The sequence below is a fragment of the Grampus griseus genome (assembly GCF_964374135.1).
Source record: "Grampus griseus genome assembly, chromosome: 7".
Lineage (NCBI taxonomy): Eukaryota > Metazoa > Chordata > Mammalia > Artiodactyla > Delphinidae > Grampus > Grampus griseus.
In genome coordinates this window covers 71849224-71876981 of record NC_139001.1, presented here as the reverse complement: position 1 = coordinate 71876981, position 27758 = coordinate 71849224, and the positions used below count along the sequence as shown (strand labels likewise).

Here is a 27758-nt window from a genome sequence, read left to right as displayed (position 1 = left end):
TTAAACATTCACTTACTATACAACACAGAAATTTCACTCCTAACTAACCAAGAGAAAGGAACCATGTCCAGACAAAGACATGTACATGTACATGAATGTTACAGTAGCTTCATTCATAATAGCCATAAACTGGAGAAGCCCAGAAGTTCATTAACAGTTAATGGATAAATATACTATGGTATATCCATGTAATGGAACACTACTCAACAATTCAAAGCAATGAATTACTGATATGTGCAATAATATAAATGAATCCTAAGCATTCTGCTGAGTGAAAAAAGCCGGATACCAAAAGTATATACTGAAGGATTCCATTTATATCAAATTCTAGACAGGCAAATATGATCTAGAGTGCCAAAAAGTAGATCAGTGGTTACATAAGGCCAGGGGTGGAAAAATATTGACTGTAAAGGGGATAAAATAACTTTCTGGGATGATGATAACATTTATACCTTGATCATGATGGTGGATGCACAGGTATACACGTTTCAAAAACTCATCACACTGTATACTTAAAATGAAGAGATATTATTATTTAAATTATACCTCAATAAATTTTATCCAAAAAAATAGATTATGGAGCTGTACTGTCCAATACAGTAGCCACAAGTGGCTATTTGAATTTAAATCAATCACAATTAAGTAAAATATTCATATCCCCAGTAACAGTAGCCACATTTCAAGTGCTCAGTAACCACATGTGCCTGATGTTACTACAATGGTCAGTACAAAGAACACTTCCATCATCACAAAAAGTTCTACTGGAGAGCAATGATACAGAGGATCTGAATTAGACAATTATCAATTTGATATCTATATCTATCTATATATTGATATACTGTAATATATCAATAATGTTGCAAAAAATAATTTTGGAACCAAAGAGAAGAAATACTTTTCCTTCAAATATCCATCGAAACTTTATAAAAAATTAACCATATAAATTTTATAACAAACATACAAGGAAAATCTCTAACTCCCCAAAGAAATACAGTTTCACATTTGATTCCATGCAACAAAACTAGACACCCCTTTCCCAAAACACAACCTCAAAACTAATCAAACAATTTGCAAAGTTTAAAACAGTTTTTCTACCAACCTTTGGGTAAAAGTAGAAATGTAAGCTGAAAGTATATATTACTTAGAAATTGAAGATATGGAAAATATGGCAAAATCTAGGTAGTGAATATTTATTATTTGGTCAGTACCCCTTTTCTGGAAACTGTCCCTTCCACCACTATCCTCCTTATGATGTTGCTCCATTTATATATAATTCTACTCTCCACGGTCAGACAAATCTCAGCGCTGCACCTCATGCCTGCAGAGACTAGCACTGGGATAGGCTCCTGGATCAGGTTGGGAGCCTCTGGGATTTTTGGAGTTGGCACTAGAGAGAAATGTCAGAATGGTCCCTTTCTGGTGGGTGAAACTGTAAAATGTAAAATTTGGGACCTACAGGTGTTCATGTTTTTCTAACACATGGAAGAGGCACACTGAGTATCACAGAAGGTGGCTATTCAGAAGCCTTGGAGCAGATAAGAAACAGTCCCCCAACAACACTCACGTCTCTGGTGCCAGTTTTTCCTGAGACTCACTTACAGTAACTATTAATAATTACCATTTAAGCTTAACCTAATTCAAGTTGAGTTACTTTCAGTTGCAAATAAGGGTCCTGATATAACATACCAAAGCCAAAAATATACAGCCATTACCATGCTCAGAGAAAATTTCATAGCCTGAAATTAAACGAGTTTACTGCCATTGAGTGGTGCTCTTTTAAGTACCTAACATGCATTAACTCATTTGATTCTTATAAGAATCCCATGAGGTTAAGTACTAGTATCCCATTTTGTACATAAGGAAAATGAGACACAGCAAGATTATATAACCTCCCACAAGGTAACTCAGCTAATAAGTAATGAAACAGATTTAGACCCAGGCAGTCTGGTTCTTCAGTGCATATGCTCAACAACTAGATCATAGTGGCTCCCATTAAGTATGTTTCTTACTAAATAATAACTAAAAATAATGAAATTAAATTTGAATTAAATGCTGATGAATAAGAGAGTCACATAAGGAATTATAAGTGGTTAAAAACATTTAAAAGCGCTCAAACTCAATATTATACAAAAAAATGCAAAGTGAGATTACTTCTCACTTATTAGAATGAGAAAGATTAAGATTGCTAACACCCAGTAGAGGCAAGGATATGGGAAATAGGGACCTCATATAATGTTGAGAGGACAATTTGTCAGTATCCTTCACTAACTGCAGCTTTAGGTAATTTATTCTACAGAAACATTCACATTAAGACTGCAAGACAGGGCGGAGTCAAGATGGCAGACTAGGGGGACACAGAATTTGCATCTCTGCACAACTAGAGCACCTACCAGGGACCAGTGGGGGACCATGGACACCTAAGGGGATGAGAGGAACCCCCAGTGACCGGGTAGGACGTGAGGTGTGTGTGAGGGGCAGTGATGGGGGAGGAGAAGTGGAGGCGGGATGGGACCAGCACCCCTGAGGGGCGGCTGGGGGAGGGGAAGGGATCCCACACCCAGAAGGGGGAAGTGGGGGACAATTAGGAGGGTAGAGGATCAAAAGGGAGCATGTCCAGGGTTTCCCCTGCCCAACTGGGCCCCTGGGAGCCTGCAGAGATCCCGGTCCTGATCCTCTGTCCACCTAGGCCCCCTCTAGCCATGCAGGTCCTGAGAGAGTGGGAGGGAGGGAAGGGGGAGCAAAAGTAAAGGCCAGACCTCTGGGACCAGCACCCCTGAGGGGCGGCTGGGGGAGGGGAAGAGTTCCTACACCCAGCGGGACCCACCCATGGTTGGGGTCCAGCAGTGATGGGGGAGACTGTTGGGGGCGGAAGAATGGAAAGGAATGCGGCCAGCGCTTTGCCTGCCCATTTGGGCACCGGGGAGCCTGCTGCCCTTGTGGGCATAATCCTCTGCCCTCAGACCCTCCCTTCTGCTGCGCAGAGCCCAAGCTCCAGCGCTACACCCTCACCTAGGGCCCTACATCTACACTCAGAGACACCGCCTGAGACCCCCTCCAATGAGCTGGGCCTAAACCCCACCCACGCACCCTCACATAGGGCCCTACCTCCAAACTCTGGAACTCCACACTCCAGAGGCCCTCTGGATGTGCTGCCTCTCCCCTTCTGCGCAGGTCCTAAGCCTAGGCCTCGCCCCCAAGGCCTCTGACAGCTGTGCGGGTCTTGAGCCTAAGCCCCGCCCCATGCTTAAACATAACCACCCCCCCACAGGTCTCACCACAGCCTAAGCCCCGCCCCTACCTAAGTTCCACCCCTGCATAAGCTCCGCCCCCAATAGCCAAGGCTTTTTTTTTTCTTCTTTTAGGTTGGCATTCACTTTTACCTTGTTGTTGACTCCTTTATATTTTTATTTTTTCTAATCTTTTATTTTTCCAATTTTATTTTATTCTTTATACTTTGTTATTGTTTGTTCCTTTTGGCTTGTTCCCCCTACCCTTTTTTTCTCTTTTTTCTGTTGTGGTTTTCTTTTACCTTGTTGCAGTTGTTTCAATTATATTTTTATTTTCCTAATGCATTTTTTATCTTTCTAAATTTATTTTATTATTTATTCTTTGTTATTGTACTACTCCTTTTTTTCTTATTTTTTGCTGAACCGCACAGCTTGCGGGATCTTGGTTCCCAGCCGGAGGTTGGGCCTGAGCTCCTGTGGTGGGAGCACTGAGTCCAAATCACTGGACTAACAGAGAACTTCAGGGAATATTAATCAGAGTGAGGCCTCCCAGAGGTGCTCATCTCACCACCAAGATCAGCTCCACCCAACCACCTGCAAACTCCAGTGCTGGACGCCTCAGGCCAAACAACCAGTAAAACAGGAACACAATCCCACTCATCAAAAAAAAAACCAAACAACAAAACAATGTTACAGACAAAGGAGCAAAGTAAAAACCTACAACACCAAATAAATGAAGATGAAATAGTCAACTTACTTGAAAAAGAATTAAGAGTAAGGACAGTAAAGATGATCCAAAATCTCGGAAACAGAATGGAGAAAATACAAGAAACGTTTTAACAAGGACCTAGAAGAACTAAAGAGCAAACAGTGAGGAACAACACAATAACTGAAATTAAAAATACTCTAGAAGGAATCAATAGCAGAATAACTGAGGCAGAAGAAAGGATAAGTGAGCTGGAAGATAAAATGGTAGAAATAACTGCCATGGAGCAGAATAAAAAAAAAAGAATGAGAAGAAGTAAGGACAGTCTCAGAGACGTCTGGGACAACATTAAACACACCAACATTTGAATAATAGGGGTCCCAGAAGTAAAAGAGAAACAGAAAGGGTCTGAGAAAATATTTGAAGACATCATAGTTGAAAACTTCCCTAACACCAGAAGGGAAATAACCACTTAAGTCCAGAAAGCGCAGAGAGTCCCATACAGGATAAAGCCAAGGAGAAAAACTCCAAGACATGTTAATCAAACTAGCAAAAATTAAATTAAAAAAATAATAAAACTAGCAAGGGAAAAGCAAAAAATAACACACAAGGGAATCCCATAAGGACATCAGCTGATTTCTCAGCAGAAACTTTAAAGGCCAGAAGGGAATGGCAGGATATATTTTAAATGATGAAAGGGAAAAACCTACAACCAAGATTACTCTACCCAGCAAGGATATCATTCAGATTCGACGGAAAAATCAAAAGCTTTACAGACAAGCAAAAGCTATGAGAATTCAGGACCACCAAACCTGCCTTACAACAAATGCTAAAGGAACTTCTCTAATTGGGAAACACAAGAGAAGAAAAAGACCCACAAAAACAAACCCAAGTCAATTAAGAAAATGGTAATAGGAACATACATATCGATAATCACCTTGAATGTAAATGGATTAAATGCTTCAACCAAAAGACAGACTGGCTGAATGGATACAAAAACAAGACCCATATATAGGCTGTCTACAAGAAACACACTTCAGAGATATGGGAACATATGTGTATGTATAACTGATTCACTTTGTTATAAAGCAGAAACTAACACACCATTGTAAAGCAATTATACTCCACTAAAGATGTTAAAAAAAAAAAGAAACGCACTTCAGACCTAGGAACACATACAGACTGAAAGTGAGGGGGTGGAAAAAGATATCCCATGCAAATGGAAATCGAAAGAAAGCTGGAGTAGCAATACTCATATTAGATAAAATAGACTTTAAAATAAAGACTGTTACAAGAAGTAAGGAAGAACACTATATAATGATCAAGGGATCAATCCAAGAAAACGTAACAATTATAAATATTTATGCACCCAACGTAGGAGCACCTCAATACATAAGGCAAATACCAACAGCCTTAAAAGGAGAAATTCGCCGTAACACAATAATAGTGGGGGACTTTAACACCCTACTTACACCAACAGACAGATCAACCAGGCAGAAAATAAATAAGGAAACACAAGCTTTAAATGACACAACAGACCAGGTAGACGTAATTAATATTTTCAGGACATACCACCCAAAAGCATAGAGTACACTTTCTTCTCAAGTGCACATGAAAAGTTCCCCAGAATAGATCACATCTTGGGTCACAAATCATATCAAGTATCTTTTCCAACCACAACACTATGAGATTAGAAATCAATTACACACACACAAAAAAAAACTGTAAAAAAACATAAATACAAGGAGGCTAAATAGTGTGCTGCTACATAACCATAGATTACTGAAGAAATAAAAAAATACCTACAGGGCTTCCCTGGTGGCGCAGTGGTTGGGAGTCTGCCTCCCGATGCAGGGGACGCGGATTCGTGCCCCGGTCCAGGAGGATCCCACATGCTGCGGAGCGGCTGGGCCCGTGAGCCGTGGCTGCTGAGCCTGCGTGTTCGGAGCCTGTGCTCCGCAACGGGAGAGGCCACAGCAGTGAGAGGCCCGCGTACCGCCAAAAAAAAAAAAAACCTACAAACAAATGACAAAGAAAACATGATGATACAAAACCTATGGGATGCAGCAAAAGCACTTCTAAGATGGAAGTTTGTAGCAATACAATCCTACCTCAAAAAACAAGAAAAATCTCAAACAATCTAACCGTACATCTAAAGGAACTAGAGAAAGAAGAACAAACAAAACCCAAAGTTAGTAGAAGAAATAAAGATCAAAGCAGAAATAAATGAAACAGAAACAAAGAAAACAATAACAAAGATCAATAAAACTGTAAGTTGTTTGAGAAGATAAACAAAATTGATAAACCTTTAGCCAGACTCAGCAAGAAAAAGAGAGAGGACGCAAATCAATAAAATTAGAACTGAAAAAGGAGAGATTACAACTGACACCACAGAAATACAAAAGATCATAAGAGACTACTATAAGCAGCTATATGCCAATAAAATGGACAACCTGGAAGAAATGGACTAATTCTTGGAAAAGTACAACCTTCCAATATTGAACCAGGAAGAATGAGAAGATATAAACAGACCAATCACAGGTAATGAAATTGAAACCATAATGAAAAATCTTCCAACAAACAAAAGTCCAGGACCAGATGGCTTCACAGGGGAATTCTATGAAATATTTAGAGAAGAGGTAACACCCGCCCTTCTCAAACTCTTCCAAAAAACTGCAGAGGATGGAACACTCCCAAACTCATTCTAGGAGGCCACCATCAGCCTGATATCAAAACCAGACAAAGATAGTACAAAAAAAGAAAATTACAGACCAACATCACTGATGAATATAGATGTAAAAATCCTCAACAAAACACTAGCAAACAGAATCCAACAGCACATTAAAAAGACTGTACAGCATGATCAAGTGCAATTTATCCCAGGGATGCAAGGATTCTTCAATATATGCAAAACAATCAATGTGATACACCATATTAACAAATGAAAGAATAAAAACCATATGATCATCTCAATAGATGCAGAAACAGCTTTTGAAAAAATTCAACATCCATTTATGATAAAAACTCTCCAGAAAGTGGGCATAGAGGGAACCTACCTCAACATAATAAAGACCATATATGACAAACCAGCAGCCACATCATTCTCGATGTGAAAAACTGAAAGCATTTCCTCTAAGATCAGGAACAAGACAAGGAGGTCCACTCTCGTCACTATTATTCAACATAGTATTGTAAGTCCTAGCCACAGCATTCAAAGAAAAAGAAATAAAAGGAATACAAATTGGAAAAGAAGAAGTAAAACTGTCATTGTTTTCAATGACATGATACTATACAAAGAAAATCTGAACGATGCCACCAGAAAACTACTAGAACTAATGCATTTGGTAAGGTTGCAGGATACAAAATAATGCACAGTATCTCTTGAATTCCTATACACTAACAGCGAAAGATCAGAAAGAGAAATTAAGGAAACAATCCCATTTACCATCACAACAAAAAGAATAAAATACTTAGGAATAAACCTACCTAAGGAGACAAAAGACCTGTACTCAGAAAACTATAAAACACCGATGAAAGAAATCAAAGATAACATAAACAGATGGAGGGATATACCATGCTGCTGGATTGGAAGAATCAATATTGTGAAAATGACTATACTACCCAAAGCAGGGTAGTTCAATGCAATCTCTATCAAATTACCTATGGCATTTTTCACAGAACTAGAACAAGAAATTTTACAATTTATATGGAAACATAAAAGACCCGAATAGCCATAGCAATCTCGAGAAAGAAAAACGGAGCTGGAGGAATCAGGCTCCCTGACTTCAGACTATACTACAAAGCTACAGTAATTAAGACAGTATGGTACTGACACAAAAGCAGAAATATAGATCAATGGAACAGGATAGAAAGCCCAGAGATAAACCCACACACATATGGTCACCTTATCTTAGACAAAGGAGGCAAGGATATACAATGGAGAAAAGACAGTCTCTTCAATAAGTGGTGCTGGGTAAAATGGACAGCTACATGTAAAAGAATGAAATTGGAACACACCCTAACACCATACACAAAAATAAACTCAAAATGGATTAAAAACCTAAATGTAATTCCAGACACTATAAAACCCTTAGAAGAAAACGTACGTAGAACACTCTTGACATAAATCCCAGCAAGATCCTTTTTGACCCATCTCCTAAAGGGAAATAAAAATAAATGGGACCTAATGAAACTTAAAAGCGTTTGCACAGCAAAGGAAACCATAAACAAGATGAAAAGGCAACCCTCAGAATGGGAGAAAATATTTGCAAATGAAGCAACTGACAAAGGATTAATCTCCAAAATATACAAGCAGCTCATGCAGCTCAATATCACAAAAACAAACAACCCAGTCCAAAAATGGGCGGAAGACTTAAATAGACATTTTTCCAAAGAAGACATACAGATGGCCAACAAATGCATGAAAAGATGCTCAACATCACTAATCATTAGAGAAATGCAAATCAAGACCACAACGAGGTGACCACAACGAGGTATCACCTCACACCAGTCAGAATGGCCATCATCAAAAAATCTAGAAACAGTAAATGCTGGAGAGGGTGTGGAGAAAAGGGAACCCTCTTGCATTGTTGGTGGGAATGTAAATTGATAACAGCCACTATGGAGAACAGTATGGAGGTTCCTTAAAAAACTAAAAATAGAACTACCGTATGAGCCAGCAATCCCACTACTGGGGATATACCCTTGAAAACCGTAATTCAAAAAGAGACATGTACCACAATGTTCACTGCAGCACTATTTACAATACCCAGGACATGGAAGTAACCTAAATGTCCATCAACAGATGATTGGATAAAGAAGATGTGGCACATATAGACAATGGAATATTACTCACCCATAAAAGGAACAAAACTGAGTTATTTGTAGTGAGGTGGATGGACCTAGAATCTGTCATACAGAGTGAAGACTGTCAGAAAGAGAAAAACAAATACCGTATGCTAACGCATATATATGGAATTTAAAAAAGCAGTACTGATGAACCTAGTGGCAGGGCAGGAATAAAGACGCAGACGTAGAGAACAGACTTGAGGGAAGACTTGAGGGCACGGGGTGGGGAAGGGAAAGCTGGGATGAAGTGAGAGTACCACTGACATATATACACTACCAAATGTAAAACGGATGGCTAGTGGGAAGCTGCTGCTTAGCACAGGGAGATCAGCTCGGTGCTTTGTGACAACCTAGAGGGATGGGATAGGGAAGGTGGGAGGGAGGCTCAAGTGGGAGGGTATATGGGGATATATGTATACATATAGCTGATTCACTTTGTTGTGCGGCACGCAAACACCATGGAGCATTTATACACCAATAAAGATGTGAAAAATAAAGAAAAAAGAAAAAAAAAGAATTACCATATAACCTAGCAATTCGACTTCTGGGCATTTACCCAAAGGAAGTGAAAGCAGCAACTCAAAGAGATATTTGTATATCCCTGTTCAAAGCAGCATTATTCATAATAGCCAAAAGCTGGAAGGAAACCAAACATCCACTGATGGATGAATGGATAAACAAGATGTGTACACATAGAATGGTGTATTATTCAGCTTTAAAAAGGAACGAAATTCTGACACAGGCTACAATGTGGATGAACCTCGAGAACATTATGCTAAATGAAATAAGCCAGACACAAGAAGACAAACACTGTATGGTTCCACTTATATGAGATATGTAGAATAGTCAAATTCATAGAAACAAGAAGGTATATAGTTTCAGTTTTGCAAGAAGAAAATATTCTGGAGATTGGTTACACAATAGTGTAATACACTTAAAAATGGTTAAGACAGTAAATTTTATGTGTATTTTACTACAATTAAGAAAAGATGTATTTAATTAATGCCTGCATCTAATTACAAATTTCCCCAAATCTGGTATACCTGTCTCTCTGATGAGCTGGGTAAGTTTAGGACGTAAGTCCCAGTTTATTATCACCCCCATCAACCATCAACTCACTCTCAGACTACACTCCACTACACCTCCACTGTAGTGGAATTTTGCCTTCACTATAACTGATCCAGACCAGAAATGAGGCAGTCTAAAGATTTCTGAGAAATAAAAACAAATAGAAAGGGGCCCACATGTGCACACTTTCTTAAAGACTTTTTTAAGATTTTTACTTACTGTTTAACAATAATTTAGTTTAACTGTAAAAGTACACTACTGGCATAAGAAACAAAATCGGAGTAAATAAATGTAAATTCAGCAAAAAAAAAAAAATTAATTTTAAAAAAAAGGAATACAGTTTCAAACAAGTGTTAAACTTGCAAAAATAAATGAGTTCTAAAATTCAATGATCACAAAACTGGAAAAACAGGTACACTTACATACATTTCTGGTAGCATTCTAAACTATTTTTTCCTAGAAAACAATCTAATAAAAGTCTAACAAGAACTATCAAAACTCTTCTTTTTAACATTCATAAAATATCCTGGGGGCTTCCCTGGTGGCACAGTGGTTGAGAGTCTGCCTGCCGATGCAGGGGACACGGGTTCGTGCCCCGGTCCAGGAAGATCCCACATGCCGCGGAGTGGCTGGGCCTGAGCCATGGCTGTTAAGCCTGCGCGTCCGGAGCCTGTGCTCCACAACGGGAGAGTCCACAGCAGTGAGAGGCCCGCATACCGCCAAAAAATATATATATATATATATATATATATATATATATATATATTCTGATCAGTTAATTCTGCTTTGGGGAACACATGTCATGAAAATACCCCTAAGTAATGGTAACAACACAATGAAAGGAGTACCAAGATATCGGCACAATGCTATTAACAACATAAAGCTTTTCAAACATATACATACACCAAATAGTAGAAGAGTCAAATTGTAGCATAGAGCTCCAGTGTAATAAAGTTATTAACACTGAAAATTATGTAGACTAAGCCAATATTCAGAAATGTATATAATAGTCTTAAAAATAAAAAGCACGATATGGATTCACTGATTACAACTATGTAAAGTATGTATGTCTGTGTTCATTTACAAAGATTAGAAATTAATGTGAAATGATGTAACTTTATATCCTTTAAATTCTTATTTCTGTAAGGTTGTTTAAATTCATGATAGACAAAATAAATATAATAGATCTCAACAGTCTATCTTAAAAAACAGTATTTTAACTATACATTCTAGTAACTAAATACATATTTCACAAGTTTAAGTAAGGCTTGTCAAGATTATTTCTTTTGTCTCTAATCTTATCCAAACCTGCTCCATCCAATTTTATTCATTAAGAAACATACAATGTTTAGTAGTTCACCTCAGATCTAAGGAATTTTTAAAAAGAAAAAAAAAAAGAACTTATGAGAAATAAATTTTGAAAAAGTTTCACATTTAAACACAAACTTTTGTGAACTGTCTACATTATTTATTTAGTACATAATATGCCCTGAAACTTAGAATAGCATCACATACCTGATGCAATGACAGGATCTTTCATAAGCTCCCTAGTTATTGGACATATAAATTCATCAGGAATTTCAGAGGAAAGCGTTTTCATCTTTGTCCTGAGCTCTTCAATTTTCCGCAGAACTTTACTACGCAGCCCTAGAGATTCTGAAAAGAAATTATTCTGTTAGGGCTGGAGAACTATTACTTCTAACCTTTATGCAAGTCTTCAGCAAAGAGAAATTTCATCTACTACAACCAAAAATCTTCAGACATCCAGTTTTACCACATGGAACCTTTTCTTTATAAATTCTTTAATCAATATTTGTAGTATAGAATACTGTGTGATTAAAATAACTCAGCAAGTTTATTCTAAATAACTTTTGATTCTCAAAGTTCCTCAAGAATTTCAGATTGCCCAAATACTAATATACCACACAAAATCAGAAAAGGCTCATTATTATAGGTTAATTTATTTAGACAACAAAAAATTTCCTAAAAATCATTTCTAAAGATGTTCAATTTGATAATATAAAAATTCCATCTATTTTTAAACATTATGAAGTTGGGTATATTACTTGCTGATTCTCATATGAAACACAATCTCAAATAAAGTTCATATGTTTGTCCAAGACTCTACACATATGTTTCATTCATTTGTATTACTTTTATCTTAAGTTTTTAAAATTATCTTAGTTTTTAATTTCGGGAAGATTAATACAGTGAAGTTTAGGAAGTTTAGTGTGATTATCTGTTTATATTTTTAGATAATCTAGCTGACAGTTCTATTTTAGGTGGAGGTGTTTGGAGGGTGTAGGGTGGGTAGGAAAAAAGAACAACATTTCAGAACACCTCAGAGTTCCCATAAAAAGCCAAATCAGCTTTCTTTCTGATTGGAAGGTAATTCTCCATGTGTTTATACACACCTTATGACACCTTTTGTCTAGCAATCTTTTCAAGGATGTCTGCAAACTTACTTGGAAGCTAGAGATAGTGTTTCCCTCCCAGTCTGAGGGCAGATTTGTTTCCTGACAAGAACAAAGATAATGTCTTCCTCTTGGACTAGTCTGCTAGCAGTCCCTTTATACGATTGGAGGGGGGTTTCATAAACTCAGGGTTCCTCAGCTATGACACCAACACAAATTGCCCCCACAGGACTAGGTGGAAAGGGCAACCAATTTAAATATGAAGCTCATGCTGCCTGCTGTGCCATGAGTAATAAACTGTTCAAATCTATTTGGACTCATTGACCATATCTATGCAAGTATGGTAAGTCAACCTAGCAGCTGCCTACATCTTAGGAACTGCTTTACTGCTTTCCTATGACTTACCTCCTATGTAATTCATTGAAACAAAATTGAGGATTTTTAATACAATTTTTTAAAAGCACCATGTTATAAACACTTTTATAATTGGACTAATTAGACACATTAATAATTACATAACTACTAAAATAATTAAGTCATATCATTTAAGGGGAAAATTATACAACATGTAATAAGGATATAGAGGTATTTAATATTCTGAAAACAATATATATATTACCCTGTCGAATATACATGTGTGCCAATATTTAGAATGTTTATTAATAAAGAATATAGAAACCCTATTTCAAAATGTACTGGATAAGGTTAAATTGTGTGTTACCCTTTTCTAATTTTAATGTCATTTAAGAATGCCCTCAGGCAAGCAGTTACCAAATCATATCCACAGAACTTGGCCAGAAGAAGACATCTCCCTTTGTGATTGGGGTTTGGCAGTGAGTGTTATTAAACTTAATTGCTCAGAAAGAAAAGACCCTTACCAGCTGAGGGCTAGTAAACCCTGAGTATGGGCAATGGGCAATATTTAGCTATATTTACTATAACTCTGAAAAGGCATCTGGCTATTAATAAGATGACAAATTAAATAGGCTATCACCTCCTGTACCCTCTTCCCCATCCCTGGAAATGCTACATAATTGAGAATTGATGGAGTGTGGACACAAATAACCATCAAAAATACAAAACAAAATTCAGAAAACCCTCAAGGAAACAGAACTAACTAGGTTCCAGAGTAGGGGATGGGAAACAGCTTAAAGCAGAGATTTGTGTACACAAATGGAAGAAATACCTTTCTACTTGTAGCCTTCACTCTCCCCAACTTTGTCCTGTAAATATCATTGCTAAGGCAGCAACACCAGCATGAGCTGGAGGCAGGGTAACAAGAGAGCGCTATGGCCTGGACTAACAATTACAGCCCATTGGGCTGGTCACTGAATCACCTCTGCAATGCCCTGAGACAGAACAACAGAATCAAAAGCTGGTTTCTTGGAGAAAAAAACTTAAAAACTTTTTATTTTTTAAAAATAAAATTTATTAACAAACTTCTGACTTGAAAGATCAAGAGAAAACAAGACATAAAACTGTATTAGGAAAGAAAAGGGACACAAAACTATAGGTACAGTAGGGATTTTTTAAAGGATTTAGAGAAGATGGTGATAGAAGCAATATAATTTTTAAACTTCTCTGAATCCCCACATAAAAACAGAGCAACGAGATAGCAAAATCAAATCCCACCGACACTTCCAAAAAACAAGGTAGCAGGGTATCCTCATGAATCCCGCTATATAAGTGGAAGAGAATAAACCACCAACATCCATAAGACCTGTGATTGATATCAATGCGGAAGCAACAGGACATCTGATAGGCCTGAGGAATGGAGACCCCGAAATGCCCTACTCTCAGGAAAGTGGGGTAGGCCAGTTTAAGAGCAGCAGCTGAACTGGAAGGGTTATGCCCACTCTAACAGCAGGTCAGTGCACAGGCCTATACATGTGAAAGGACTATTTCACTTCAATTGTGTGTAAAGAAAAAAATGGTAAATGTTCTTATTACTTAACAGTATATGCAGTTAGGCAACAAGTGAAAGTCTACATAAGGAAGTATTACTAGAATTTGAAACATGAAACTTCCAAAATCTGAAGATGTTAAGACAGCTGGTGCATAAAGTTTTAAAAAGCATTTGATATAATAATTTGATATTATAATTTTTAAAGCAGAAAATGATAAAAATGTCTCAAGTGCTTTCATGGTTTCTTGGAAAGACAAGAGCAAAAAGAAGAGGGAACGCTTTGAAGAAACCTCATTCCCAATTAAGAATCTACGACTGATAAATCTATGACTGATAATCAGTTGAATATAAGGGTAAGGACTAACACAATATACAATAGTTCCTTGTCATTTGTCATTCCATGGTTCTACCATTATATCGTCTACAGCAATTCCAAACTCCAAGATAGGTAGCAGTTTGCAATATTCCTGAGTCCTGGATATAAACTGAAGCCAAACTGCAGATGAAAATCACGTGGCTAGTTAGTGGACTTACTGCTTGCCTAGGATCACATCTCAAAGAGACTTCCTTGCTCTTTATCTTCATACTTTATGCCTTTTGGCTGCAATATTAAAGGCTATCGTAGAGTTCATGGATACACATATGTCTTAAGACATACCTCTCTTAATATCAAGGATCTCTTGTACCTGTAATCTCTTTCTGGATATTCCTTATGCAAATATAGCACTAGATATAAGGAGTTATTTCCTACCTAAAACTATGTCTATTGTACCCTTAGTTTTCATTAACACTATCCTAGAAAAGGACTATTACTCTAGGTTAAAACACCAGGTTCCAACAGATACTCAAATCTATAGAAGGTTCCTTTATTGTATATTTACAAAGCCTCATTGAAAAAAGATTTGATAGACTGCTTGACTCCTTAAAAATAATTTTTAAGTGTCAAACGTTATAGATATACTACTTCGTTCCCTAACACTCCAATACACTTCACTGAAAATTAATTAACTTCCTTCATATGATGCATGTTAAATTCATATTTATTCACATTGACATAGGAACCATTTTAACAGCTGTACCACAAAAGCAAATGCAAGTAAAATAGTTATCCATCACAAGAGTAAAATTCATTATCACATACTCATCGGTTTGCCTCTTAACACATTTTTTTCTAGACCCAATTTCACTTCTCTATTACTCCAATTTACTGTTTTGAGGAAGAGCCTACTTTTCTTAAAACTCAAGACTAACAGAAATCCACTGTAGCTTAAAGTAGCAGTTGCAGATTAACGTTAGCCTGCTGACCCTTTATAATTGTGCAAAAACTTTAAAATATTGATACTATAGAATGATGCAGAAAAAAATTATTTAAAAACTTATTTATTTAAAAATTTACTTACTAATTTATTCTGTATTTAATTTGTTGTATTTGCTAACTTTCCAAATCTTAAGCACAAACACAAAGCAAATTCCTTACTTACTAGAGACTATGCAATGTTCTTGTCTCCGTTTATAATGATCTTCCTAATTCAGCTTTTAGACCACAGCAGACTTATTTAAATTATATTTCAATTTTGGCTTGAGCCTGGTAGTTCCAAAACTTACTTCACTGAACGTCAAAATGATCATAACTACTAAACCCGAGACTCACCTTCAAAAACTATTTCAGGCCACTAATTGAATCCTGTAAGAATTTCTTATACTTTATTTACCGGGCTATTGGGACAGAATTCTATTCCTATTGTTTTTACTATGCTCTCTTATGTTTTGAAACATCCTTTGTTGAAATCTGAAATTATTATTTTATATTGTCATGTGCTTCTGTGTGATAAGGTATTGTTAAAACTTATTGTGAGAGAGTAATGAGAAATCAGCTAATGAACATGCTAAATTCACCAGAACTTTAAAAAAAAAACAAAAACAAAAAAATCCCTGTACTCTATTACCTACTTTCAGGAAGAAAGAGTAAACTATAAAGGAAATAAGTTACTAGAGATACAAAAATAGCTTTCACAGTACGGCCTGAGTACAAAACCATCTGATTCTAATTATTTTCACAAAATCATCATTCTATTAACTTCTTAAAAGGCCATAAGCTTCCAAGACACTTAAATAGGTTCACATACTATATTTACTATGTAATGAAAGTATACCACTATAGATGATTTTCTATAACAAACACTTTTTTGCTCTTTGACTCCTCATTAACAGTAAATTCACTATGGACATCCTATTTCCTAAGCTTTCTGGTTAATTAAGATTTTACTAGAGCACACTGATAAGTGTCTGAGTATTATGTTCATTAGAGCACAACACTAAGACTTCAAACTGTTTTTGATAAGGAGGTATTGATAATAGCCAGAACACATAAAACAACTCTTACAATTCAACAATAAAAAGACAAACCAATTTTAACCAAAGAAGATACACAAACAGCCAATAAACACTCGAAAATATGCTCCATATCATTAGGTAAATGCAAATCAAAAACCACAATGAAATACCACTTCACATCTATTGAATGGCTATAATCAATAAGATAGGTAATAACCAGTGCTGACAAAGAGGTGAAGAAATTGGAAAGCTCACACACTGCTGGTAGGAATGTAAAATAGTACAGCTGCTTTGGAAAACAGTCTGCCAGTTCCTCAAAATGGTATATGTAGTTATTCTACTTTTAATCATATATCCAAGGGAAATGAAAATATACTCACACAAAAACTCATACATATATATTCACAGCAGCATTATTGATAACAGACAAAAAGTAGAAACAACTCAAATGACCATCAGCTGATGAGTGGATAAACAAAATGTGGTATAGCCATACAATGGAATATTTTTCAGCCATAAAAAGGAAGGAAGTACTTACACATACAAAAACATGGATGAACCTTGAAAGGTTAAATTAAAAAAGCCAGATACAAAAGGCCACATATTGTATGGTTCCACTTAAAAGAAATGTCCAAAATAGGTAGATCCTATTTCTACAGAAGATAGATCAGTGGTTGCCAAGAGGCTAGAAAGAGGAAAGAATGGGATTCTTTTGGGGGGATAAAAATGTTCTGCAATTAGGGCTTCCCTAGTGGCGCAGTGGTTGAGAGTCCGCCTGCCGATGCAGGGGACACGGGTTCGTGCCCTGGTCCGGGAAGATCCCACATGCCGCGGAGCGGCTAGGCCCATGAGCCATGGCCGCTGAGCCTGCGCTCCACAACGGGAGAGGCCACAACAGTGAGAGGCCTGCGTACCGCAAAAAAAAAAAAAAAAAAAAAGTTCTGCAATTAGATAGTGGTGACGGTTGTACAACTCTGTGAGTACACTAAAAACCAGTGGATTGTACACTTAAGAAAAAATGACTTGTGCATTGAAAATTACAAAGCATTGTTGAAAAAGAAATTAAGACGACCTGAATAAACATAAAAATATCCTGTACTGGGCTTCCCTGGTGACGCAGTGGTTGAGTCCGCCTGCCAATGCAGGGGACATGGGTTCGTGCCCCAGTCCGGGAAGATCCCACATGCCGCGGAGCGGCTGGGCCCGTGAGCCATGGCCGCTGAGCCTGAGCGTCCGGAGCCTGTGCTCCGCAACGGGAGAGGCCACAACAGTGAGAGGCCCGCGTACCGCAAAAAAAAAAAAAAAAAAAAAAAAAAATCCTGTGTTTATGGATTAGAAGAATTAATATTGTTAAAATGACAATAATCCCCAAACTGATGTAGAAATCCAGTATAATCCCCATCAAAGTCAGGTGGCTTTTTTGCAGAATTTGACAAGTTGATCCTAAAATTCCTATGGAAATGCCAAGGGACCCAAAGGAGCAAAACCAGTCCTGGAGAGAAAAAAAATCCAGAGATGGAGGACACACAATTTTCAATTTCAACACTTACTACAAAGCTATAGTAATTAAGACACTGTGGCACTAGCATATGGACAGACAAATAGATCAGTGAAATAGAATTGAGAGTCCAGAAATAAACCCTCACATTTACGGTCAACTCATATTTAACAAGGGTGCTAAGATAATTTAAAGGGGAAAGAATAGTATTTTCAACAAATGGTGCTGGGACAACTGGATATATACATCTGAAAGAATATAGCTAAACCCTTACCTCACATTATATACAAAAATTAAGTCAAAACTGATCACACAGCTAAATGTAAGAGCTAGAACTATAAAAGTCATAGAAGAAACACAGGTGTAAATCTTCAAGATTCAGGATTAGGTTTGGGTTTCTTAAATACGACACCTACAGCACAAGCAATGACAGAAAAAAAACAGATAAACTGGACTTCACCAAAATTTATAACTTTTGTGCATCAAAGGACACTTTCAAGAAAGCGTAATGATAAACCACAGAATGGGAGAAAATATTTATAAATCATATATCTGATTAAGGGTCTAGTATCTAAATTTATATAAACAACTCAACAATAAAAAGACAAATAACCCAGTTTTTAAAATGGGCAAAGAATCTGAACAGACATTTTTCCAAAGAAGATATACAAATGGCCACTAAGCATATGGAAAGTTGTTCAACATCACTAGTCATCAGGAAAATGCATATCAAAACCACAATGAGAAACCACTAGGATGGCTATAATTGAAAAACTAAACAATTGTTGATGAGGATGCAGAGAAATTGGAATCCTCATACACTGCTGGTGAGAATATAAAAAAGCACAGTTGCTTTGGAAAATAGCCTGGCAGTTCTTCAAATGCAAGCACAGAGTTACCATATGATCTACCAATTCCACTCGACAGTTTTCAGAATTCTGTTTTGTATATTTGATGGTTATTTGTGTCTAGACTCATCAGTCTTCAATTATGTAGCATTTCCAGGGATGGGGAAGGGGTGGGGAAGAGGGTACAGGAGCTGATGGCCTATTTAATTTGTCATCTTATTAAGAGCCAGATGCCTTTTCAGAGTTATATTAAATATAGCCAAATGTTGCTCATTGCCCATACTGAGGAGCTACTAGCCCTCAAGCTGGTAAAGGGTCTTTTCTTCCTGAGCAATTAAGTTTAATAACACGCATTCCCAACTCCCAATCACAAAAGGAGACATCTTCTTCTGGCCAAGTTCTGTCAATATGATTTGGTAACGCCCTAGAAAACTGAAAACAGATGCCCACACGAAACGTGTATATGAATGTTTATAGAAGCAATTTTCATAAAATCTAAAAATTGGGAACAATCTAAATCCAATCAACCAGTGAATGGATGAACAGAAAGTGATAAATTCATACAATGGAATATTATTCAGCCATAAAAAAGTGAAGTACTAATATATACTACAACATGTATGAACTTTGAGAACACACTATGCAAAAGAGGCCAGACACAAAAGGCCATACATTTTATGAAATGTAGAACAGGCAAATCCTTAGAGACAGAAAGTAGATTAGTGGTTGCCAGGAGCTAGAGAGACAAGGAATAGGAGTGACTGCTAATGGGAATGGAGTTTCTTTCTGAAGTGATGAACATGTTCTGGAATCAGATAGTGGTGATGGTTATACAACTTGAATAGTCACTGCACTGTACACTTATAAAAGGGTGAATTATACCACAATTTAAAATATATATACATTTTAAGAATTACAGTTACATGATAGCTTTAATTACCTAAAGAAACAGTATGTAACATTTCTTTTCCATAATCTAATAAAAATATACTACACCTCTACACACAGACATATACCAGAACTACTACTGTGCTAGAATATTAAGAGGAAACCATTAATGCAATTAAAACCAATCTCAGAGTAAATTATTAAAAGTTGTCTTTAAGACTGCCTAACTTTCACTAGGTCTTACCAATTTTCAAATCATCAGCTAGACTTTCTTTTGTAAGATTCAACAGTTCTCGTCCATCAATGTTATTCATTTTGAAAATACCAACAAGGTCTTTTAAACCTTGTGCACAAAGCCAGTTTGAGACATCGTCCTCTGACCAATCTTCAGTAAATTGCTTTGGTTGATCTTCCACGATCCTTGCTTAAAAACAAACAAACCAAAAAAACCCCACAAACAAAAAGTAAGTAAAAAGTAAGTAAAAATAAGAAAAAGTATATCCTTTATAAACATTCTCACTTTGTACTAAAAAGTAAATGAAATTTTCTTAAGTCTGTGTTTTCTACTTTAAAATCCTTTAAGAAATTTTAAAAAATCAAATAATACTATGTATAAAGTATTATTTAATGCTACATTAAATGCTACTCTTTTGGAACATTTTACACTCCAGAAAAAGTTTATCTTTATTATATAAAATTCATATCAGCAAAAGTATTATATGTGATCTGTCATCTGCATATCAGCACCACTAATTGGTTAATTCTGACAGTGATAAAAATAAAACTCCTAAATTAGGTGTCAATGTTGCTTGAGAAAACCAAAAATAAAAGCAACAAGATAAAACTACCATTTCTATTTTGTTCTAGGCTATATTTATCTGAAAAATTAGTATGGAGTATAAATAAAGAGCTTACAAAACTATGGGAGGTATGATATACACGAATGTGCATCCAAAAGCATTTACCAACAGTTTTAATGTAGATGTCTGGGTTAACTTTAACACTGGGTTCTCTAAAATTATTTTTAAATTATATTAAATTTGTATGTATGCTTTATATTGAGAAAAGCAACATGAATAATTTGTCAAAAAATTACTGAATTTCTCCTTTTAATGGTGAATGGTGCTGAACTGGGTTACACATGATATCCTTACTAACCTTGGCAAGGTGTTTCCAGGTCAAACTGCCAGATATTCACTGTTTTGTCCATTGAACCAGTAGCAAGTAAAAGGATATTGGGTGCAAAGGCACAAGTCGTGACATACCTAGTTAATAAAAACAACTATTATATATCCTCAGACCAATTTTTTAATTATATTAATACAAAGTGAGGTTAAGTTCAGACCTGGTGTGCTGAGTCAAGGTGTGAAGTATATCCTCAGTATTCTGAAAAACAACACAAACAGCTTTATATTTACTCAGGCAAGAGTAAAGCTACTGATAAAGACTTGTTTGACCTGAATGGTTTATATACTCTATGTATTCTAATATTATGAGTCACTAATATAAACCAAAACTTTACCCAATGAATAGAGAATAGCATTTATAACTAATAACATTATCAAGTACTTATTTCACTTTCTCAATTATCAGCACTGCTGTCTGCTGAAATTTTTAGTATAATACAGTCCTGGCTGATTTGTCTCAACTTACTAATAGTAACCATGAAATTATTTGCATTTTTGCTATGGCATTTGACTGTACCCACTGCAGACCAGTGAGTAGAAATTAGTCATTTCAATATTGAGTACACTTAGCGGGCCATCCAACAACTAGATCTATTTAACTAAGACTCATATACATATTTTATGGAGAAAATTTAACATTATAGCTATTTCTGTGAATGTAAAATCTCGTGAAAATTTCCTGAGAAATATTAAGGATCTATTTCACCTCGTTTGAGTACTCTTGCCCACTTCCTGCCAGAACTCAATAATTTTAACTGCTGTGTGGAGGACTAGCTTAGCTTCCTTGCTTGACCCACTACACTTTGATAATTCACATCTCTATTTCTTTGCTGGCATAGCTACAACCTAAGCTCAACCACTGTAAGGTCCCACTCAACACCGATTTCTCTTGGCGAATATTTTCATCAATCATACTTTCACTATATATTAAATGTTCATTTTTCTTCATACTTATGCAACCTGGTCTTTATTCACATGCATCTACCAAAAAGCCCTATTTTTCCAAATCCTTTATAACCTACTCTTCTTATACTAGTCTCTAAATCCAGGTGGGACTCTATAAAGTGACAGAGCCGCTTTCAGCTATACCTTCCCAAAACCCTCGGGTAAACACTCCTTTGTTGTTATGGAAACCTGGTGTAAGAGTTTAAGAAAAATTGACTTAAAGTGATTTTTTAATATTGATGCTCTTTAAATCTGTATTTTCTTTGATCAGACTAAACATCTGTCTATCTTAAAACCATTATTGAAATATTTAAGGGCTTGTTCCAGAAGCAATACCTTACCTGCATAACTATTTTAGCATTTCTGAAAATGTATATATTATATTCTTGGGCATCCTAAACGGAAAAAACATGTACATTTTTCTCATCTTGCCTAGCTAAACTTGAAGTTCAGTAGCCTAATAAGCAAACATAATTTATACAGATCATACAAGATTTTGAAATACTTACAGTATCATACACTATGACAGACTTATCCACTGATCTTTAAAAGAAAAAAAAAAGATTATGGGTGAAAGTTCTATAAAAACAAAGTACAGTATTTATGTAATTAGTATTTTTAATCATTTTAATAACTTTTTAAGGCTGACATATTGATATGCACACATTCAGAATGCAGTCTATTTTGTTCATATGTATAAACTTTTATTTAAAAAAACTACATGCCATATACCAAATACCAAATTTATCAGAAAATTATAAACTCTATTAAACGCTAGCACATGCTATTTATACTATATAGCCATAAACAGAATAAGCATTTGTAATGTATAAATAAGACGCAATCTCATATCAAGTTAGTAACTCGAAGGGAAAAACTACTACAAGGAAAAGGTAGTACATTCTACTTGATTCTTGTTCCAAATAGCATTGCTATTATTGATATGGCCGTGCCTTAATTACTAATCAATATGTATATATGTCTTGATTGTGACTCATTTTTGAAAATTATGATTCTAAACTTGATATGGACCCTACATTGTTTCTTTCAATGCTATAAAAATTAAAACAACCAGGGCTTCCCTGGTGGCGCAGTGGTTGAGAGTCTGCCTGCTGATGCAGGGGACACGGGTTCGTGCCCCGGTCCGGGAAGATTCCACATGCTGCGGAGCGGCTGGGCCCATGAGCCATGGCCGCTGAGCCTGTGCGTCTGGAGCCTGTGCTCCGCAGCGGGAGAGGCCACGACAATGAGAGGCCCGCGTACCACAAAAAAAAAAAAAAAAAAATTAAAACAACCATCTGGGTTTATTCTAGTGGTGAAAAAGAAAACCATCATACAAAGAAAAATGCAATAACATAACAAACTACTTAATTGAGAACAACAGATAAATATGTTTCTACATGATATTTTCCCCCGATATAGCTGTTATGCCATGATATATGTTGCAAAGCAAGAAAACATACCAACAATACGAGTGTTACTACTCTCTGCACAACTTTAATAGTATTTGTACTTATTATTATTAAAAGGTAGCTGATTACAGTCTGACCACAGGAGTCACACCTATTAGAAGGCTTAAAATTCTTTTAAGGACTTCCCTGGCAATCCAGTGGTTAAGACCCAGAGCTTCCAATGCAAGGGGCTCAGGTTCGATCCCTGGTTGGGGAACTAGGATCCCACATGCCACCAAAATTCCTTTGAATAAGACTTAAAATTTCATATTTAGTAGTCTCTCCAGTGTTGGTGATGGATTTTGACTACAGAATCTTTGCCACAATTTCAAAATAGAACTTGTACGTTGTTCAATGTAAAATAAAATACAAGCAAATAAGAAGCATATAAATGCATTCTGGCATCAAAAACCAGAATTACAGCATTAAACATTAAATTCCAGCCAAAAAACACTGAGAAACTGTATTAGCAGCTAATATGTATATGCTAGACATGATTTATAGACACTCTTATTTTGTCCTAAATTCCTCGAAGTACAAAGTATTATTTCTGGAATATCTAAAATTCTTAGGGAAAACTTCATTACTTCTTAGCATCCTTAAAACAAACTAAAAGGAATTTCCACTTTCTGAGACTACCACTAGTGCAATTAAACCTAACTCATCCTAATGATGTATCACTTGAGAAGCTCAATCATCATTAGATAGTCTTGTAGGCAACAGATAGCCAGCCATGATGGCAATGAAATAGGTTCACTTGCTGATGAGGTATAAAAATGAATTTGAGAAGCAAAAGGCCAAACATGAAGAACTCTTTAAGAGTCTACTGAATCTAGGCAAGAAGACTAGAGATTATGGGCGGAGACCTGTGCCCATTTAGAGATTAAAAGGATTTAGTCCCTAATTTGACTAATGGGAATTCAAAGGAAGATGTAATGGGATTTGATAACTGATTAGATTTGGGGGGAAGGAAGTTAGGATTAGGGAAAAATAATAGTTTTCAATATTCAAGATTTGGGTTTCAAAGGCAGAAAATAATTATAATCACTGTAAACAGACATAAAATACCTTGAAACTACTAAAACAATATAAAACCTCAAAATATTCCCTAAATAGAACGTGAGCCAACAGCAAACAAAAATTCTGATTGTTTGGTGCCGCTGGTTATACATTTCTTGCCTGCTATATATAACTCTTCCCCCTGCTATATATAATTCTTTCAGTACCCACAATCTGCCCTGTCACCTTAACCTCACTTTCCCTTATAAAGGATGCATTAATTGTTAAGTCTTTTTGGTATTCCATTCCTACCATTTTGTGGCACTCTAAAACCTTAACTCTACTCACTCAAGAATACAAGAGAGGGCTTCCCTGGTGGCGCAGTGGTTAAGAATCTGCCGGCCAATGCAAGGGACACGGGTTCAAGCCCTGGTCCGGGAAGATCCCACATGCCGCGGAGCAACTAAGCCCGTGCGCCACAACTACTGAGCCTGCGCTCTAGAGCCCGCAAGCCACAACTACTGAGCCCACGTGCCACAACTACTGAAGCCTGCGCACCTAGAGCCCATGCTCCGCAACAAGAGAAGCCATGACAATGAGAAGTCCGCGCACCGCAATGAAGAGTAGCCCTCACTCACCACAACTAGAGAAAGCCTACACACAGCAACGAAGACCCAACACAGCCAAAAATAAATAAATAAATAAATTTGTTAAAAAAAAAAGAATACAAGAGAAACACGCCAATTTTATCTGCACAGCTGCTAGGCAAGAGCAACAACACATACAGTTATGTGCTTGATATGGAAGAGCATATAATCACAAGCTCAAGGGAGATGAGTGACACTGTAGTGACGTCGTACAGCCACCCATGTCACAAATCACCTAAAGCATTTTAATTCAAACCAGTTTTATACAATGACCAAAAAACTAATCAAATGAAATTACCCACAACTATTTCATTAGGTCAAGTATGTTCCTAAGGTTTAAAGATTTATTTTACACTCACACATTTTTATTTTAAATATATATGTTTCTTCTCATTCGGAAAGTATGTGTAGTCTCTTACAAAGATGTAGAAAAAAGAAGATAAAAATTATGTGAAGAAACTGGGGACGAAGAGAACATAAAGATGAGGTGGGGGAAAGAGGTGAAGATTAAGATTAGTATTTAAAATATATGTCACAACATAGAGTCCACTTCGTTAACAGAGGGCTGCAGGTTTGTTGCCGAGCTTCTTCAATAGCAATTTAAAAAAGGAAACACGCTCTGTCATACAATTTAAGATAGAAACACAAACCCAATGTATGGGAAAGGGACATCAATCCTTTAGACTGAGACCTGTAGGAACTATTTTCCCCAAAGTCTTTACAGAGGTGATTCTATGAAACATAGTCCCCAACAACTCTTCCTGAATGAAGATGGTAAGTTTCAAACAGCTGTTTTATAATGCCCCTCAGTATAGATAAATGGCTAAAAACTTAACCCAGAAAAAGCAGAAATCAGAAAATGAGGGAGTAAAATAATATGTTATATGTTATATAATTGCCTAATGTTCTGGATTACAAGAATAATACATAAAAATAATATTCTTGTAATATACATAATATTTAATGAACCTATACTGAGCAATTATTGTGCCCCAAACCTAATAAATGCTTTGCCTGCATTTTCTTATTTAAGCTTCATAACACTCTTATGAGGAAAGTGTTCTGACTTTCCCCATTTTATAATTCAGAAAAATGAAGCCGAGAGAAGATATGGAACTAGAACTTGTTTGAGGTTGCATAGCTAGTGCATGGCAGGGCTGGGATTAAAACTCAGTAACCTGTGTTTCTGGATTTTACACTTCCTAGAACATCATCCCCCATGAATGTATTATAATTAAACTTGATTCATAATGGGCACACACCCTGACAGTTTTATCCTAAAAACTTACAAAACAGATCGCATGACTATTCAAATTTCACTAGAGTTTTCACAAGACATCTATTTTTTCAAGCCGTGTAATATCTAATAACCCTCATGATAACCAAACTGCAACATGGACTCTGTCTAAAGAACTGACTTGTTCAATAGTTCTGTTAACAATGTTGTAGAGAGTACGGGGAAATAAATGATGATCTGAGTTTTGGAAAGGTGACCTTAAGCCTTCTTATGCTAGTCATTACTGAGTGAGAGAGGGTGGCTGTTGAGCCATTACTAATTCATGACAGTAAAACTCTGTTGTCCACATTTATAAAAGATAAAACATAAACAAGCATCTTGTTGAGAAGAGGGGGGACAATTACTTCCAGTTCTTTCTGGAATAAGATCCCTGGCCTCTTTTCTCCCTCTCTTGCTTAGCAGGAAAGGAATGACAGATGACTGGAAAGTCTGGGGAAGATGCTGGGCCATGTGGTTCAGCCCCTTCTGGATTTTCTTTTTTCTGATCTGCCCTTTCAGGGGAAGTCTGCAGTGGTCCATGCCACCCAAGAGCGGGTGAACAAGTCAGCTGCAGATCTACAGTCCTGCTATCTAGTAGTTATCTGTCCAGTATTTCTCTTACTGGTTTTCAACTCAAGAAGAAGAAAAAAAGGTGTTATTTTTGAACTCTTAAAACTCTAACAATGATAGCCATTCTTAAACTGGTTTCCAAAGAATCATAACTACTAGAACTGAGAATTTATGGAAAAAGGCAACCTCTATTTGAATTACAAAGATTGACTCTTCCTGTTTGAATAGCAGCTAATTCATATAATGTTAACTTTATCTGGTTGGATCAAGAGAAGTAAGGGTGAAACAAAACACAAATTCGGCTAAGGGGCTAGAGGAAACTTATTAGAGGAGAGATGTGGAGAAAGATGTAGAGAAAAGGTTCCTACACATTTTGCTGTATGACGTGTGATGCCATCATAGCCCTGAGAGCTAATGAAGTGTGTGAAGCAGATATGAGAATCTGTGTATCTTCTGCTAACCCAGGTACTGAAGAGATTTTCATAAATGTAAAACAATGCCACGTTTCTCACTATTTCTGGTTTTATTTCTCCTAAAGAAAAATGTTATGTTAATATACGAGTTTATTATTGTTTAAACAAACTTAAAATATTTTAGTCTTCTTAGTTTTATTTCCTATAAATAGCAATATATGGAACCCTTATAAGCAAAAGCTCTTTGGAGTCCTCAATAACTTTTAAGAGTGTCAAAGAATCCTAAGACTAAAAAGCAATGAGGGGGGTGGAGTCAAGATGGCGTACTAGGAGGACACGGAATTCCCATCTCCTCACAACTAGGGCACCTACCAGGCACCGGTGGGGGGCCACGGACACCTAAGGGGACGGGAGGAACAGCCAACTACCAGGTAGGACGTGGGGCGTGGGGGGAGTGAAGGGGGAGAAGTGGATGTGGGACAGGACTGGCGCTGCTGAGGGGCGGCTGGGGGAGGGGAAGGGATCCCACGCCT

General features: G+C 36.7%; 1 protein-coding gene across 4 annotated transcripts in view; it reads right to left on the bottom strand.

The window, feature by feature from the left end:
• WDSUB1 (WD repeat, sterile alpha motif and U-box domain containing 1) overlaps positions 1–27758 on the bottom strand; it is a 76217-nt gene that overhangs the window by 25749 nt on the left and 22710 nt on the right. For all 4 annotated transcript variants that reach the window (XM_082657705.1, XM_082657703.1, XM_082657704.1 and 1 more), the window contains 5 exons: positions 22379–22412; positions 21083–21123; positions 20896–21002; positions 19982–20161; positions 11365–11505 (listed from right to left, as the gene is read on the bottom strand). In XM_082657705.1, the coding sequence (XP_082513831.1) occupies positions 11365–11505; positions 19982–20161; positions 20896–21002; positions 21083–21123; positions 22379–22412 (503 nt within the window). The remainder of the gene's footprint in view (positions 1–11364; positions 11506–19981; positions 20162–20895; positions 21003–21082; positions 21124–22378; positions 22413–27758) is intronic.